Below are 18,531 nucleotides of genomic sequence, written 5' to 3'. Positions count from 1 at the left end.
TATGAATTTGTTGAATGAATGAAAACAGAAGAGTTTAATATTTTATGAGGTATGTCAGTATCCTGAGTATACCTTAATAGAATTAGTCAAAATAATGTTTATCTTAGTTTATCATTTATTTATATGACACCTATCATTTCTTGAGAGTGGTGATGACTTATTCAGGTAAATCTGAACCTAATTACTGATTATCTAATCTGGTTAACTATTTAGCCAAATATTTATTTAATGGCTAGAACATGAATTAAAGGAATGCAAACATCTTATGCAAACCATGATTGGAAAGCCCAACTTATATTGACAGGTGAAATTATTAAACAATTGATTAGAAAGAACTAAACAGAACTGTTAGGGGAGGGGGGATGAACCACCGCTTTGATCTGTTCTATTCTCTAAACTTGTTAAATACTTTTATTCTGCATAATAGGCAACTTAATTCTTTACTTTGGCATTTGACTAGAATAAATGGATGAAATATTTCCTTGTAATAAAATAAACTCAAAATTAACTGACTTTCCAGATGGATACATTCATACAGGAATTTTTTTTTAAATTCAGTTGTTATTTTTTCATGTTAAATTGATTATAGAAACAAATGAAATGTTCCTTTAAAAATTGGATTAAACTTTGGTAGATGTCTGTTTTATTTAGCCAAGGAAGTAAAACTGGATTCAGCTCCATTTAAGAACCTTTTATTAAATATATATGTGTAAAAAAACAAAGTAGATGGAGATAAGAGACATAAATGACTATAAAAACAAAATAGAACGTGATATGAACTGTAAAAGTTAGAAAGATGAACTGTGGGATTCCACAGGAGGAGGAGGCACCATGGTGTAAGTTCAAAGCAGAGATGTGGAAGTGGAGGGGCCGTGTCTAAACTCCTGTGCTCCTATTCACGACCCACATGTGGGCAAGTTGCTCCCTCTAGACTTTTTTTTTTTTTTTTTGTAAATGAGGAGTGATAATGATGTCAAACTCATGGTTATTGTAGGAATTGATGAGATAATACATCTACAGGACAGAGAGAATTCAGAGAGGTTCAGTGATGCCTAAACCCTCTTAAGTCCTGAAAACAAATGATGGTGGTGAAGATTGCATCTGTGACACCACTCACCCAGAGAAGTCATTTCTGTGTCTGAGAACTCAGTTCCACTAGGAGCAGCTCCATACCAAGCCACAGTTCATTCAGACCCTGGGGAATGAAGAATAGGAAATGCCATTGCCTGCCTGGAGGTCACGGCACCACAGTGTAGTCAGAAAGGCCACTTCAGGCTGAGGAACGGCTTGAGGAAGCATATGGTAGTAAGCTCCAGCACTGAGGTAGAAATTACCCAGATGTCCCCTAAGTGGTGATCGAATCCACAAAATGTGGTGTCCATACAACCGAATATTACTCAGCTGTAGAAAGGAATGAAGTACTAACATGTGCCACAGCACAGGCGAACCTTAAACAAGTGCTGAGTAAAAGAAGACAGTTGCAAAATGCTACGTATTATATGATTTGATTTATATAAAACGTCCAGGACAGACAAATCTGTAGAGACAGAAAGTGGACGATGGACCTTCAGAATGAGGAGAGGGAGGCCTGGGGGGTGAATGATAATGGGCCTGGGGCAGTTCTTTTTAGATGATGGAAGTGTCCTCAAATAGATTGCGGTGATGGTTCCTGGACTCTGAATACACTAAACACCATTGAATTGTTTGCTCTAAATGAGTGAATTGTATGGTTTGTGAATTGTGTTTCCCTAAATCTGTTTAACAACAGAGAACCACCAGCACCCATACTGTAGGGAACCCAGAGAGGTCCTGGTGTGGCCAAGGAGCAAGTGTGCAGAAGAAATGGCAAAGGCAGGGTTGGAGGGTCAGGCGGGGTCCGTCTCGTGTGCTCTGTCAAGGAGGGAAGTCGGGGAGCGCTAGACGTGGTGTGGTCACCCGGCACCTGTGGGAGACTGCAGTGCCAGCATGGTCTTCATTTGTTTCCATGCTTAGAAGGAGAGGGATGACTGGAGCTACTGGACCAGTGACAGGAGCCGGGCAAGAGAAAGTGAGGGCTGAACCCAGGAGTAGGGAAAGAAATGCTTGAGAGCCATGTGGACAGAAAAGCGTTGGGAGGGGTTGGTGGAGAAGGGAGGAAAGACTGGCTCCCAGGACGCCAGCGTGGAGGAAGGGGTGTGTGCGATTGCCAACTGAGATGAAGAGAAACGGGTTTATCAGGAAAGGTGAAAAATGTTACTCTTCTATTACAAACTGTCTGTCTGTGTCTCCCTAAAATGTGTATGTTGGAACCCTAATCCCCAGTGCGATGGTATTAGGAGGAGGGGCCTTTGGGAGGTAATTAGCATTAGAGGAGGTCATGAGGGTGGGCCCCCCACATGGGATTAGTGCCCTTAGAGAAGAGACAGGAGAGAACCTGCTTCCTCCTGTGTCCTCTCTGCAACCCCCTCGCCATGTGAGGAAACCAGCAAGAGGGCTCTGCCCACACCCCACCCACAATGGCACTCTGATCCCGGACTTTCAGCCTCCAGAACTGTGAGAAATAAAAGTCTGTTGTTTAAGCTACCAGTCTATGGTGATTTGTTAAAGCAGCGCCAACTGATGGAAACACTTTAAAAACACTGTGCCCTGAGCTGAGTTGCAGTGACGTAGAGAAGCCACATCTCGCTGGACCAGAATTGGAATGACTGGAGCTGCATCCCTGCCTGTCCCACTTCCTGCATCTAGTTCCCTGTATTTCTCGTGTGCTTCTTTCTAACTCTGCTGTGAGATTCACCCCCCACCCCCGCCACCGCCAATGGAAAGCTAAATAGTGATCAGGAAGACAACGAATTACTGACATAGCTCAATCCTTCCAAGTACTAGAGCACTGATTTTTTTTTTTAAACTTCGTTATTATTGGGAGAGGAGTACTTTTAAAAAAAGAAATCTCATACATCCCATTAAAACAGGTGAAAGTGAAGCCTGTGTTCATCCAAAGCCCTGGAAGGTGGTTCTTCTTGTCACCACCAGGGTGAATGGATGGCTGAGCCCCCTGGGGGTGGATCCAGGTTCTGCAGGACCTGAAACTGATACAGTATTGGGGGAGGGAGTGAAAAAAGACTGTATATTTAGGTACAGGCCTTGGAAGGGCTTCGTGGCAAGTCTTCCTCTGTTCTTAGTGATAACGATGGTGGTGGTAGAGATGAGTGTTAACACATATGAGCGGTTTTCATACACGAATCCTCATCACAACCTAAGGTGCACTGTGCCTGTGGTACAGAGAGGTCATGCCCAGGCTGGCGTGGCTGGGTGTGGAGTCACCGGGAGAGGGGAAGGGTGGAAGAGTAAAGAGCACTGAACTGGGGACTGAGACCTCTATCAGCTCCAGCTTTGCCACCAGTTAACGGGAAACCAGGAAACCATCACTAAACCTCCTGTGGATGCCCTGCACTTCACCTGTGAAACAGGAATGTTGATGTCAGCTATGAGCCCCTCATTTTGTTGTTCTCAGATCAAGAGACAGTGTGTGAAAGTGCTTTGTAAATAGTAAGATGCTTGGAAATGTGTGCTGTGAAATAGTTCTTCATTCCAACCCAGCATTATATATGACGCTTGAAAATATATTCAATTTTGCTAATTTTTATTTCATTTCTAATGTTTCTAATTTATTTCTTGGACATGATTTTTTTTTTTTTTAGGTTACTTGTCTGCAGGACTTTTTTGGTGATGATGATGTTTTTATTGCATGTGGACCTGAAAAATTCCGTTATGCCCAAGATGACTTTGTCCTGGATCACAGTGGTAAGGCAGTTCATTGATGGTCTTTGTCACCCTGAAATAGAGGCTTGGGGTTGTCACTTGTGCATGTTAAGTGGTCTGACGTGTTGAAGAAAGATAGCTTTGACAGTATTCTTTTTGAATTAATAAAAGTAGAAAATAAAATGAAAATATTTATCTAGTTGCAAAAAAAAAAAAAGAAAAACCTAATTCAAGTTTTTTTTTCATTTTTTTTAAAGCAAGTTGTTTCCATCTCTTTTTACTGCATTGTTTTGCCTCTGAAATGGATTTCCTCCCTTCTTGCAGAATGGTACCTGGCTCTGCCATCTTAAATGTATGGATAGTGTTAAACCTGAAAGGTTCATTCTGCATTTTCCATGCCTGTAAAGAGATAACAGGCTAATAAGTTGTTAATAGTGATTATCTCAGGGTTCTTTTTACCTCATTGTTCGTTTGCAACTTTTTAAAAAACAGTTACGTGCATTGTTTATATATGCAGAAAAAATAAAATTGTTTTCACTGATGGAATAAGAAAATTCCTTTCTCTTAATTTTAGCCAAGAAAAATGGAATTTTCAAGTATTTAGCAATAACCTCAGTGATTTTAAATGTGATTGATTCTGGGAATATCGTTTTACTCTGTTGTCTGGAGTTAATTTAAACCTATCACAATAGTCGTGATTTTTTTTTTAGCTGATAGTAAAGTCAACTTCATTTTTAAATGAGGTAAAATCATACAGACATAACATTTCACAGAGAAGAAGGATGTTAGAGATTCAGTCTCACTCTTTAATTTCATGAACAAGGAAAGCTGGCTTTTTAACAGTTAGACTGACCCTTCTAATTGTGGTGATTCTGATAGTCCAGAATTAGAGAAATATATTACCAAATAAATACAGTGATCCGGTGATCCGTAGACTTTTTAAAATTCAAGATGATACATTCTCTGGTGCCAGACTTCCATGTGTAATTCCTTCCTGTTACACTGTGTCAGTTATCTACGTGTAACTTAACCTACTTTGTGCGTGGGCCTCATGTATCTAGTCTTTTGCTTTTTCGCTGCTGCCAAATCTGAGCATTTCTTTACTGTCTTGTGCTCTACTGGACTGGCTCTGCTTTAAACTGGTAATACCATCAGGAAGTCCTTAAAGAGCTGAAGACATCATCTACGCGAATGCTCTCCCCTGTCCTCATGGGTTGACTGAAAAAACGTGCATTTACGTTATGATCTGTATTTTACATCTTTTGAAAACTTTTAGCTTAATTTCATTTCATAATATTTCTTTGATGTCAGCATTAGTCATTTTGAATGTGTTCTAGGTTGTAAAGTTAACTTGGGAAACAACAGCAAAAAACATTTATTGAGCACTTGCTGTGCGTGTACCAGGCATTGTACTCAGTGCTTTACATGCATGTTGTCGATTTACCTAAGCTTTTTGAATCATTCATGTTTTTTTGTTTTGTTTTGTTTTGGCTATGGGCAAACTCCTGTTGTTAGAGGTGGGTGAAAGTTACTGGTTTCTTCCCCTCTCAATCACTAATTACTGAACCTTCTGCAAACTGGGGATAATAGTGGCTTTTTCATAAAATTTTGTCAGGATTAAATGAGCTAATATGTGATAGCAGTTGGAAGGGTGCCCATCACAAAGTATGTGCTATTGCTATTACTGTTGTTGTTTTAATTTATTTTTATTTTTGGGGTGGGAGATAATTAGGTTTACTTATTAATTTATTTTTAGAGGAGGTGCTGGACCATGTTTATGCTAAGCATGTGCTCCACTGCTAAGCTATACCCTCCCACCCTGTTTTTGTTAATGTTGTTATTATACCACCACAGTGAAAGCAAGTCTCAGGCCTAATTCTGCTACAAGTACATTTACTAGGAGGCAAAGTTTTTTTTTTTTTAAACTCAGCTATTTAACTTGTGCTGTAGTCTGGACAAGTCCCAACTCTGCCCTTTATGCTTCTGACTACATCCTACATTAAAGATCCATTCAGAATCCAGACTTCAGCTAACCTAGCCTTAGTCAAGGAGCAGATTTCTCTATTGAGAGCTCGATGTAGGACAGGCTCAGATTCCTAAACCTCAGGTGTAGTTCTGAAGTTCCAGTTACTAGCTCTCTGGATTTACACATCCTGCTCCTGAAAGCGTGGCAGTGCCTTTGAGAAGTTTCCAACCAGTTCACCACACCACTCCTTTCAACAGCGGAATACTCTCCAACACCCATGATGCTAATTAACTAAGCTGGCGTGGCTGTGGCCCCCTCTGAGCGAGGTTTTGATTAGAGTCTTTCAAATGCTAACTAACCTCCCCTGGTGTGTATTTTCCTGATTAGGGTACTTCACTTGTTAATTTATTGCCCCTGGGGTATAGATTAAAACCAACCCACATTTTCATCTTTCTGCATAAATTGAAGTATTTTAATGTGAATTACAAATAATGTGTTATCTGATTTTGCCCTTACAACAAGCCTAAGAAGCAGACTTATTCTTATCCCAGTTTCAGAGGGGTGAAGACTGAGACTTAGACCTAACCGAGGTCCACCAATTAGCAAAGTCAAATCCTTGATTCATCCAAAATCTACGTGACTCCAAAACCAATGTTCATAATTATTCAAATTAGAAGCGATTATTTTAGCTGTGTAATTAGTTCTGGAACTCTGCGTGCTAATTTATTTGGCAGTTGATGGAAAGGCCAAAGTTATTGTTTAAAGCTCGTTTCCTCATTTTTTGATGCTTCATACTTTGGGCAGATGGAAAATAAGACAGCAAGGGGTTCATAAATTACAGCCCTATATATCGTTTCAAAATAAAATTATCAATGAGTTGGAGAGAACTCTTTGTTGTAGCCTTTGCTTCTCAATGCAAAATAATAAAATAATAATTAAAAAATAAGTTGCACATGTGTAGTTAGGCTGCAGGTGTGTGTGAATCAAGCCAGGACCTTGTGATTTCAGCGTTAAGAACTCCATCTGGAACAATGAAGAGATGTCACAAGATGTGAAGCCTAATTTAGGATAACCTCAGGAGTTGCTTTATGTATTAAAGTCGTGTAACAGTGATAAAAAAGATGATCAGGTAATGGTTCCATGCAGTAAACTACTGTAACGTGTGATCGTCCTTTGGTTAAAATTAAAACCAGAGCGATATAATGCACTTCCCTTCCTTTCTAGAATGCCGCGTCTTGAAGTCATCTTATTCTCGCTCGGCAGCTGTTAAGTATTCTGGATCCAAGAGCCCTGGGCCTTCTCGACGCAGCAAATCACCAGCTTCAGGTAATGAACAGGAGAGGAATGGATAGTCACAAAAGGGGCAGATCACTCTCCTTTAATTCTCTTTAATATAAATGAGTGGTCTTTCCCGTCCTGTTTGTAGCTAGGATCCAGAACAGCATAGAGATGACGTGATTTTTTAAATCGAAAAATTTAAGTCTGTTTCTCAAAGTTATAGTAAGTGTCCTAAGAAACTTGTTTTGACACACTTTCTCGAGAACAGTCTTACCTAGAGGCTTCTCCTGGTATTCCCATAGAAGTGTTTCACATTTTGACCAGTGTGAGCTGCATTTTTAATTTTGTGATATTTGATTGTGGGTATTTTCTTCTTTTATTGGTTAAAAACATCCACATAAACCCCTAACAGAACTGTATTTACCTGATAAGTTTCCACAGGCTTTTCCTTCATCAAGCAATTTAATGGTAGCAACGATTATTGTTGGAAAGTAGTGCTACTTATGTCAGAGTCAGACTTAACCTCTAAGTTTCTTTCAGATCCTAAGTCTATATATAGACTTGTCGTAATTTTGTTAGGTTTTTTTTTTTTTTGGCACTTTTAAAAAAATTCAAATATCCCCCAAGTCTTGATATATTGATTCTATAAGGCTTGCTTGTGGTAGTTATGAATAGCTTTGCTGATATCATTTCCCATTAAAGAAAGGACTGTGAAAACCCATGGTTTTACACGTGGGAAGTCTAGAACATGTGAAATACTATCAATAAAAACTGCCTCAAGCATCAGCCTCTCTTCAACTGCCGAGTTTGGGGGAGTTCCTGCAGGTCTGCTGCTTCCTCTTCAGCGCCTGCCCCACTTCCTTGAGGTCGGGTTGTTTTACCTTCTCTCTGTGTGCACGTTTAGACTCGCTGAATAACCGCTCTCCTTACTGTCTCCCCCTTTGTGTATACTGCATGTGCACAGTAAAGAGGGGTGGCCACTCCTCCAGTGCCTACTCTGCAGCCAGATCCCCAGGTGAGCCATGATTATTATGGCTTTGTCGCTCTGCTGGGTTTTCGTTTTTTGTCTTTTGCCACATTTCTGTTTCCTTTTGTTCCGTGTCCGTGAATGTGTCTGGCTTGTACCAGTTACGCCTGTGCAGTGTCACGTGCTTCACACGCTCCAGCCTCCCCTGTCTGCTAGAGAGCCCGTCATCTCCGGAGGATCGCCGGGCCCGTCTGTGTGCGCGCTCAGCACCGAGTGAGCAGGACGCACGGCGCTTCAAGGGGTCCTCTGGTTAATTTTGGAAAACAGTCTGTTATTGAAAAAGGCTCTGGGTTGTTGGCAATGTGAAAATGGCCACAGAAGCAGTTAGACTCTTCTCCCCTCCCTCCCCGCCCTGGGTTAATAAGCCCAGCATTCTCTAAAAATATTCCCAGTGTGAATATTTTTAACCAAAAGCATCGCTCTGATGTTAAGCTTATTTCAAATCATATTATGCTTTCTGTAAAGCACCTTAAATGCTGGGAAAGCTAATATCACATGAAATTTGCATAAATACACTTAAGTGACTTTACCAAATGGTAAATGTAGACTTTTGTCAAGTTCTTAGCTTTTGTTTTAGTGATAGGTTTACAGGTGCTTATCATATAAGTAAACTAACTAAATAAAAGTGAGAGAGTGATTCTAGGATCAGGTATTATGATTGGTCCAATTTTGTCTCTCTGAGGTCTAAAGAGGGAAATTAAGACACTGAATCAAAAGCATGTTTCATAGCCATACTTGTCGTGCAGACCAGCTGCTTCATAACATAGTCTAATAAATGCATACATATTTTAAACTAGAACTTAGAATGCTTAGAAATTGATTTAAAAAGCATCTTAGCATTCCAGTACCTCAGATTTTCAACTGAGTCCATGTTTGGATTTGAGTTAAAAAAGTTTACCTTAAACTTTTAAGTTGCAAGATATAAATCATACTTCAGAGGTAGATGCCTTCTTTATAAGAGATTAATTCAGAAGCATGTTCAGCACATAACTGCAGTTACAGAAAACTGAGAGAGAGTTTTGTTTTAGCAAAGCTGTGGTACCCAGAAGTATAACTCATTTTTATAGACTACTTGCTGAGGTATACCTGCTACCGTTTAGAACATTCCATGGGACTAACTGGAATTTCAGACAGAGCGAGTGACTTTGTAAACATCATGTTGTACTTTTTCAATCTTGGGACGTAAGTGCTCCCGTAAGTGACGTCTTCTGGTTGACTAAATTCCTCAACAAAACTCCATTAATCGAAATAGCTAAGTGGTGTGTAATAAACACAAAGAAATTAATCTGGATAACACAAGGGGGTAAATAGTTACCGTAATTGAGTCTTTAAAATCCTCACTTTTTTAGGTTTCTAGCTTGTGGATCTTTCATAGTCCCCCAAGATAAAAGTGTTCAGAACAAACAAACAAGCAAACAAGAAATCTTCAAGTTTATTTCTTACCTTACAGTGGAGGTGGGTGGTGGGTAAGATCCTTATTTGGGAAGAGAAGATCCTGGGTGTAGTGAAGGAGTGGAGCTGCCCACTGGACACCTTCCTGTTGGTGGCACCAGGGCAAGAAGGGAGGGCATAGTGGGGCCCAGGTCCCGCTTACCCTCCCAGAGACTGGAGAAATGTGCAGATGAATGAAGGACTTCTCACTGGAGAGCATTTTTCAGAACCTTTCAAATGCTATCAGAAATGTAGAGGGCTATACATGACTGAATGTCTCTTTAGGATGGGAGTCATTTGAGGGTAAATGTGGACATGTAGTTACTGATCCCAGTTAAATCCCTGGCAGTGAGCTTTCTTCAACTATGTTTAGACAGAAGGTGTGTTCTTAGATTGGTCTGGGACAGAGATTACCACTTGCAGGAACCAATTTTTCTTCTTTAGTCCCTTTTCTATCACTGTTCCAAGGAAATCTTTGATACTGAAGTGGCGCCTGAACATCAGTGAAAGTTAACAGCACTCAGTGAGTAGAAACTGGTGACCTGAACAGACTGCTGTGTGGAATGAAGGAAAAAAGGAACCAAACTCAGTGTCAGCTCATAGCAAGCTTATTAGTTCATTGGTCATAATAATCTCTATTTTGTGTGAATTCCCATCCCCAGTTCCCTTAAAAGGGAATTTTTAAAACAGATAGTGTTAATTGAAATGGAACTTTATTGAAAAATAATCAGGGCTGTTGAATACTCTTCGAAGTTTCTAAGGAATTGTGCAGTTAACTTGTGTTGTACTTGCACTCTGAATACCCACATATATCTGTTAAGAAAATCTAGATAACTGACAATTATTTATGAATGAGTGGTTTTAGACTAGAAAAATGAAAGTTTGGTAATTTTAAAATCACTGGAAAAGTTTTTCATCTCTACTGAATTTTTACAATGAGCAGTACAATAAACAGACATGACTGATTCATCTAATCACAAATACTTTTTTTGTATACATATGTTTTTATTGAAGTATAGTCAGTTTACAATGTGTCAACTTCTGGTGTACAGCATAATGCTTCAGTCATACATACACATACATATATCTGTTTTCATATTCTTTTTCACCGTAAGTTACTATACGATACTGAATATAGTTCCCTGTGGTTCCCTGTGCTATGCAGTATAAACTTGTTGTTTATTTTGTATATTAGTTAGTATCTGCAAATCTCAAACTCCCATTTTATCCCTTCCCACCCCCTTCCCACAAATACTTCTTGATCCAGAATTCTACCTCCATTCAAGGACTGGGGCTCACTTTTTTGAGTCACCTATTCAGGACCTGCATTTTGCAGTTTATACTTACTAGCATCATTTAAAATAACAGTTGCCTGCTCCCTTGAATCAAAAATATTTTTTTAAAAGGAAATGGACTTTGCTTTTCCTTCCATAGAGATGAATGGCAGTTTTCATCTCTTTGGGGCAAAAGCATTGAAGATTAATGATAAAAGGGGTTACGAATATTCCTTAGAAGAGAAAAAAAAATACACTGATACAAGATGTTAAATAATAGTTTTGTGAAATTACAGCAGAAGTGCATCCCGGTGATACAGTTAGGAATAAGCAGGGGTCATAGTGAGACTAGCTCTACAAATTAACCCTCCCTTTGAAACAGCAGTGACCATCCTCTTTCTCACATAGGCTCTAAATTGAACTTTTAAAGTATATGGAGGTTTGGAAGAGGGTGTACAAAAAAACCAACAAGATTTGCTAAAAAGTAATGGGGAAATTCAGCTGAGAAGAAAAGAAAATGGAGGGAATTAGAAATAACTAGTCTGGATTAAAAAGAAATTTGAAGAGTGTCTTTTATGACCTTCAAACAAATAAGGGAGGTTTTTACAAGGAAGATGACCAGTAACCTTTTTCCATTAAGAACATACTTAGAAAATGTGTTTGAATTACGGTGGAGTTGATTTGGGGGAGCCATAAGAACGTCTTGGTCATTCAGGTTGGTGTATACCAAGATAGTGGACATTGGACATTGGGGACAAGCTTCTTAGTAAACCATTACAGATACAACGGCCGCTCATTCCCTTGCTGGCTGGCAGGCAGGATACACAGACAAGTTCTCGTTCACATCTCTTAACTCCATAATGTTTTATATATTTGCTTCTGTCACTGTTGGAAAACTATTATTGAAAATAATTGTAGTTTCACTGCTTATTTGTCTGATCCTCTGTCTGTGATGCAGTAAGATACATTATTTTTGCTTTTTTGCTGATTTGCCATCTGCTTGGAGCTTTCAGTGACTCGAATCTCCATTGGAGCTCTGTTGTGCGTGTGCTTAGTGTTTTCACACAACCTCGTTATTTGGGGTTTTAATGACTCTGTCTCCTTTGTTGTCTCATGATCAGTTAATGGAACTCCCAGCAGCCAGCTTTCCACTCCTAAGTCTACGAAATCCTCCAGTTCTTCTCCAACTAGCCCAGGAAGTTTCAGAGGATTAAAGGTACGAAATAGGGTATGTGGCATGTTCGTGAGATTTTTGTTATTTTGAGTTGCATAGTTTAGGAGTTAATCTGTTCAGGGGCTTGGGTGCAGTAACAAATCAAGAAAAGAGTTAAGGATTTGGAGCCAGGAAGACCTGGCTTTGGGTCCTGTGTCCTGTTTCATCTCGGACTTTGGGTCAACACACTTAACTCCTCTGAGCTTAAGTGTTTCCATCTCTTAAATGGGAATGTAAGATTATCATTAGGGTTGAACATAATGTGGTTTTATATAAATAAACAACAGTTTTCCTATTATCAAAGCAGTTTATGATGGCAACATCTTGGAGAACACCATGATTCTTTTCTTAAAATGTCATTTAAAATCATGATTTTAATATTGTTACCATAATTTGACTTTGTGAAAATCTAAAGTAGAGTGAATTCTAGCATAATAGTTATATACATAAGTAGTAACACAAGAAAAATATGTCCATTTTGGTGAAGAACTTAGAAATAAATCTTAGGTCTAGATGGTGATGGTGGTGGCCTGAAAATGTAAATAGTAACTTTAACATGATTAAACAGTTGGTTTAACAGTCGTTTTATCTCATAGAGAAGAAGAATGATGAGCCAAGCCAGATTTACAGGATTTCAACAAGATTAATTTGATTTAATAGCTCTCAATAATTTAAATTTATAAGAGGAAATTTACCTGATAAAATAGCAGTATGTGATTGTTCTTAAAGATTGAAAGTTTTCTTTTGTAGAATCGATGAAACTGTCTGTATGGTCATGTACTTTAAGAAGACTGGGAGGTACTCAGTGCTGTGATGTACACGTGTATTAACTTTTATTCCCTTGGGAGTGTTTGGTTGACATCAGAAATACTTTCATTAGGAATCGAAAGTTGGTTGCCTAAGCCCTTCAGATATTGTCCGAGTGGGTTTGTTTATCCCAAGGATGTTGGAGAATGTTTTTCCCTAGTGAAATGAGAGGTAAAAGCCCCAGCATGCCTGGTGAATGAGGGATGAGAACCCAGCAGGCTGGCGGGGCAGTTGGTCTGAGGGTCCTCCCTGCCTGGAGGGCTCTGTCCTCCACCTGACTCCCAGATGCGTTTGTTCTGTCCTAAGACTGTGTGTCTGCCTCTAGAGTGAACTTGCATGATTTTTGTCTAAGTGCCTGACATCAAAAAGAGAAAAGAACATATCGTCTGTTTTTGTGCCTGTTTGCTTAAGTATGCTGGGACTGAGACCAGTAGTGACTTTGGGATTTGGAGCATATCGCTCTCAGGAACCTCTACGTGCTGGAAACTCTTTATGCTTAGCAAAAGAACCAGGCATTTTCTGAGGTGCTAAATTGGCTTAGATCAGTTCACAATATGGTTTCCATGGAATTCTTAAATGTTAACTCCAAAAGAAAAGTTATGTCAATTAAATCAATTAAAAATCACGAATTCTTTTCAGCTTTTCTTTCCCAACTTTTCCCCAGAATAGACTGAAGGTGCTCTGTTTTTTTAAAAAAAATTTTAGTTGAAGTATAGTCGGTTTACAACGTTATGTCAATTTCTGGTGTATAGCATAATGTTTCAGTCATACATGTACATACATATATCCCTTTTCATATTCTTTTTCATTATATGTTACTGCAAGATACTGAATGCAGCTCCCTGTGCTATACAGTAGAAACTTGTTGTTTGTCTATTTTATATGTAGAGGTTAGTATCTGCAAATCTTGAACTCCCAATTTGTCTCTCCCCTCCTCTTTCCCCCAGCAGGATGTGCTCTCTTTTTAATCCGGGTAACTTTCAGGAGAACTGAAGTGAAAATCAAGTTGATTCACCCCTTTTCCGGTTTCAGTTGTTACATCATTCATCAAAGCAAAAGCAAGTGGCTCCTAGTCCTGGTAATTGTCAGCCGAGGGCAAACCAGCATGAGCTTTCCTGTGGTCCACCTGCGTGGACCACTTGTGCTTCTCCCCCGGCTGTTGCTGTAGACAGGGTTGTCCCTGCTTACCCGGCATCTTGGTTATTTCCCCCTTTTTGTTGTCTGTCAGTAACCTGGGCCTCCATCTTTCTTCCTAGTCCATCTTCAGCTCTCAGCTGAAGATTGTCCTTTTGTGTTGTTGCCACGAGGTCAGTTGGTGCTGCTTGCTGCTCTGAGTACACATCCATCCCTTCACACATGCACACAGACTTGCAGGAGGTCACTTGAAGGTGCAGAAATCCGGAGTGAAGATTCGTGGAATTTTTAAAACTATACATTGTATTATTGCTGAGACATTACATAAAATTGTCCTCACCAGACAAGGTGTATCTTACTATTGTAACCCTAGCATTCAGCACTCGCAGTTCCTTGGCACAGAGGAATTGCTCAAGGATGACTTACTGCTGCAAAAAGAGATGAAGAAGGTTAAGGGGAATGCCGATTCCTGGTCAAGACTGAAGATGAGATTACCAGTCAGATATCCTTCTGTGACCCGCCCCCCAACCTTCCCTTTATCCTCCACCACACCTGAGGCTTGGCTAACAGCTGTGAGACCTGTTTTTGTTTTTCTTTTGATCATCTGTAAAATAAGGATGTTTGACTTTAAATGACTGCTGCAGCGCGAAGACTATGGTTCTTTAAGTTGCAAAAACCTGTCTGGGAAGCTGAGGAGTTGTTTCTCTCCCTCTCACTTAAAAGCTGATAAAGAATCACTGAATCTTACGTTAAATATTAGCAGCTAAAGAAACCTCTGTCGCACGCATCAGCTGTTAGGACACGTGCTGAACCTCTCTGACCCCTGTCTGTGCCCAGTGACCATGCCTTGGGGACATTTCATCTCATTGCAGTGCCCTGCAATGCACGCTGTGTGTTGTCCTTGGGATGGAAACCTTCTTCTGAAAGATGGGGCATCTTAGTTGTGCTCCTTGCCGTACAAAATGCCCTCGTTTCGATGTCATTGTGAAGCTCTAGTCAGCATCTGTCCGCGTTTGTGTCATTTTCTCTATTCAGAGGCACTAAGATAGAGAATTACAGATAATTGCCACGCGTTAGTGCTGTGCTTTTTCCTTCCCCTTCATTGAAAACAGCTTATTAAGATCAGTTAGGAGGGATGTCTGACAGCAGCGGCTGCTTTTCATGGGCGGGAACTCTTTACCACTATTTGTCCTAGTTAGATGCTTTTGTGGCTTTGGGGGTAGATAATCTTTTTCCAGAGATGCAGAGGATTGACAAAACCAAGCTAACCAAGCCAGGACAGCACATGTGGTAGTTGACATTCACATCTTTCTGCTTCCCGTTTTGGCAGATTTTTATTTTTGGGGGGGTGCTATCCATGTGGGCACAATGTGGTGGCCAGTCAGTGACATGGTGGTGTACAAGTTACTAAAAGAATTTACTAGAGATAAAGTATGAGAATAGAAAGAGTTTATTAGGGGTACCCCACCATAGACAACAGTTGGTCACTCAGACAAGGGGTGCCTGTGGGAGCCCCGAGGGCCGGTTGTTGGGGTCTTTTATGAGGTCGGGTCACAAGGTGCCTGATGGGCTTGTGCACAAGGCTCTGATTGGTTGCAGATGAAGTAAGAGATTTAGCGTTTGTGTAGGGCGGTGGGGTTTATGACTCTGGTAGGGTGGGCTGAAACAAGCCAGCCTGAGCTATGGTGAGATTAGGCGTTACCTAGGGCTATTAGTTTGTTAGGGGAAACAGGCCCAGTAAAGAATGTACTTTATGTGTCGAGGGATCACAGGCAGATGTCTGAGAGCCCAGGAGTGGGGGCTGTTGGACTTTGAAGGACTTAAGTTGTCCCAAAACAAGATCTGAGTTTTCCTTAGTAGGGAGTTAAGCCATTAAGTCAGAGGGAAGTAGAATCTGATACTCGCTGTGTTCACAGAAGATCATGCTCTTTAAGGGGCTGGACCGAAGCCAGGAGAAGAAGAAAAACTTTCCTTAGGTTGTGAATATTTTTTGCAAGGTGGGGGTGTTAAGAAATAGAGTGGCAATCAAGTAATTAACGTTCTTGAAACCTAAAGCTGAAAGATGTCAGGACAGCCAAGAGTTAGTTGTACCTCAGTTACAACTTTTTGGTTTTGCTAGGTAGTTACCTAAAACCACAGAATGTGGAAACTGGAAGTGGTCTCAAATCTTCTAATCTGTCTTCATTTCATAGGTGGAGAAACTGAGGTTCAGACATGCGGTGTGACTTGCTCAAGGTCCCAGTGGCCAGCTGGGATTCCTGACTCTTTCAGGGTCTCTGTCTCTAACCTCTGATGCCCCTCCCCACCACCCATCACTGGCAGGTGCACTTCTGTGATGCAGCACAGGCACCCCTTGGAAATGCTGTGCTGTGTAGGTCTTTTGGGAGTGTTGGTGCCTGGGTTTAGATACACACAAATGATCTGAATGAAAACGGGTTGTGAGATTGGGAAAGGAGGAAGGAGGGTTAGGGAAAGGAGAGGGGGTACTGAGGTGCAGGGGAGGGTGGTGAGGGGAGGTGGAAAGATAGAGAGGAATGCCTGTTGACAGCTCTTCCTGTGAGACTTGGCAGAGGAGATTATTCGCACGGGTCTAATGGGAGTTCTTTTCAAGTGAAATGGTCACGTTGTGTGACCAGCACTTCTCCCCGACCCCTTAAATCTTTAGCGAAATGATAAAGGTCACAGTAGGTGAGGGTTATTGGTTCTCTTTGGAAGCCAGCAGTGGAACTGAGTATTGTCAAGAGTGGCACAGGTTGGAAACAGATGGTGTAGTCCAGGCCCAGCAGGTGCGTGGGGCCCCGGACGTGAGATCATGTTACGTGGTGGGCCTGTGATGGAAGCCATGTTGTGAGTCCAGTGGCTTAACTGGTCTTTGCGAGCAGAGCCCATGCTCGTGACCACACCTAGCCCCAGGGACAGAGTGAGAGAGCAAGGCCAGTCTGTTAAACAGATGATTGGAACTGCATAGTTGGACCAGAAATTCATAAAATGAGTTGCTGGGGCCATGGGCTTCTTCCCAGAACTTAATCCCGAGGGATGAGAAGTTGGCTTTGCTTCCATATGGATTGAGGGAATCTGGCTTTTCTAAAAGACAAGGCCACTCACAGTGATAGTCACGTGGGGAGGAGGCATTTTTGCCGCCAGACTTGAGCTGCCTCTGTGACGGTGACTCCAGGCTCCCTGCCCTCAGGCACACGAGGAGCCCACAGCCTTGGGGTGAGGCTAGTTCATGCCAGGTCCTACTAGGCCTGGGCCAGGAGGGTACATGACTCCTCAGGACTCTTGTTTATCTTTCTTTTAATCTCCTTACTTAACTAAAATTTTCTGTTCCAGTTGGTCTCAGTTAAGCTAAGGGATCCCCTTAGGCCAGAGATGGCACCCCCCCGAGTGTGCAATTTCACAAGAAGAGAGGCTCAAAGAAGGGTGTCACCCAGAGCCCCGTTGTCCCAGGTGGACACAGGACGGTGCTGTGGTTCTGCGGGTAAGCCCGGAAACCAGGGTGCCCGGGTTTCATCTGGGCTTGGCCCCTCACGAGCTGTGGGGCCTTGGGCAAGTCACATCACCTTTGTCTGTCAAAAGGGGAATGCATAGGCCCTCAGCACAGGTCTGAGGTGAACTAAGTGTAGAGAAAGAGCCCAGAATAGCTTTGTTGTTCTTTCTTTACTGTAAGTCTTGGGGTTTCCAGGTTCAGCTTTCACATGAGGGAGGTTTCACTTAGGAAAGCATGTTGATGTGCATTTGGGTAGGAGAAGGAAAGAGAAAGTGAGAGAAGTCAGACTCCAGGTTTAACCACCTTCTCTGCTCTTGTTCCCATTTCCCCTCCCAGCTGCACCTTCGTCTCTGCCTCCCTGCCCTGCACAGTCCAGCCCTATTAGTAATCTGGGTAATTCTATTAGTAACAAGTTATCCCAGAATTTAGCATCTTAAAACAACAATACAAAATTATTTTCTCTCAACAATTCTTGTAGGTCAGGAATTCAGGAGCAGCTTAACTGTGTGATCTGGCTTAAGACCTTTGATGAGGTTGTGGTTGAGATGGACACCAGGGCTGCAGTCACCAAAGGCTTGAGTGAGAATGGAGGACCCCCTTCCAAGGGGGCTCACTCACTCAGTGGCAGGTTGGTACCATGGGCCGCACTCCCTCCCCCCATAAGTTGGTTTCAGTGTCCTCAGAACACGGCAGCTGGCTTTCCCCAGAGTGAGTGACTTGAAAGAGAGGGAGAGTGCAGGCAGAAGTTCCCCGTCCTGTGACCTAGCCTGGGAAGTCAGACACCATCATTTCCATGATAGCTTAGCGGTCATAAATGCCAGTGCAGTTCTGCATTGGAGGAGGCTACACAAGGGCATGAAAATCAGGAGGTGAGGCTCACGGGAACCGTTTGGAGGGTGGCTCCCTCACCCCTGCTCTCAGCTTTCCTCTTGCCCAAGGTTTCTTTCCTAGGCTGCCTCTGCTCTCCCTTTGGAGGACCACAAAACTCTCTCTCCCCATCAATCTCACTGCTTTGTTCTCCTTCCGGTCCTTTTGTTCTCCAGACCCATCACTCCCTGCACATTCCTTTCTCTCCTCTTCAGATCCTCGAATCCCACCACCACTGACGTTTTCTTGTCTTAATCCGCATCTTCCTGATCCCGCCTCTTCTCCTTGACCTCAGCCCATGATCTC

General features: G+C 41.7%; 1 protein-coding gene across 15 annotated transcripts in view; it reads left to right on the top strand.

Moving 5' to 3' along the window:
• DCLK2 (doublecortin like kinase 2) overlaps positions 1–18,531 on the top strand; it is a 136,195-nt gene that overhangs the window by 79,945 nt on the left and 37,719 nt on the right. For 5 of the 15 annotated variants that reach the window (XR_012511483.1, XR_012511477.1, XR_012511482.1 and 2 more), the window contains exons 3-6: positions 3,678–3,780; positions 6,929–7,030; positions 7,947–7,997; positions 11,836–11,942. Coding sequence is in view for 11 of the 15 variants with exons in the window: in XM_074377478.1 (XP_074233579.1) it covers positions 3,678–3,780; positions 6,929–7,030; positions 7,947–7,997; positions 11,836–11,942 (363 nt within the window). In the remaining 4 variants the exon portion in view is untranslated. The remainder of the gene's footprint in view (positions 1–3,677; positions 3,781–6,928; positions 7,031–7,946; positions 7,998–11,835; positions 11,943–18,531) is intronic. The other 10 variants (XR_012511484.1, XM_074377510.1, XM_074377505.1 and 7 more) reach the window with 3 other exon arrangements.

Source organism: Camelus bactrianus, chromosome 2 (assembly GCF_048773025.1).
Source record: "Camelus bactrianus isolate YW-2024 breed Bactrian camel chromosome 2, ASM4877302v1, whole genome shotgun sequence".
Taxonomy (NCBI): Eukaryota; Metazoa; Chordata; class Mammalia; order Artiodactyla; family Camelidae; genus Camelus; species Camelus bactrianus.
The sequence above is the reverse complement of the archived record's forward strand: the minus strand, read 5'-3'. Positions and strand labels throughout refer to the sequence as shown.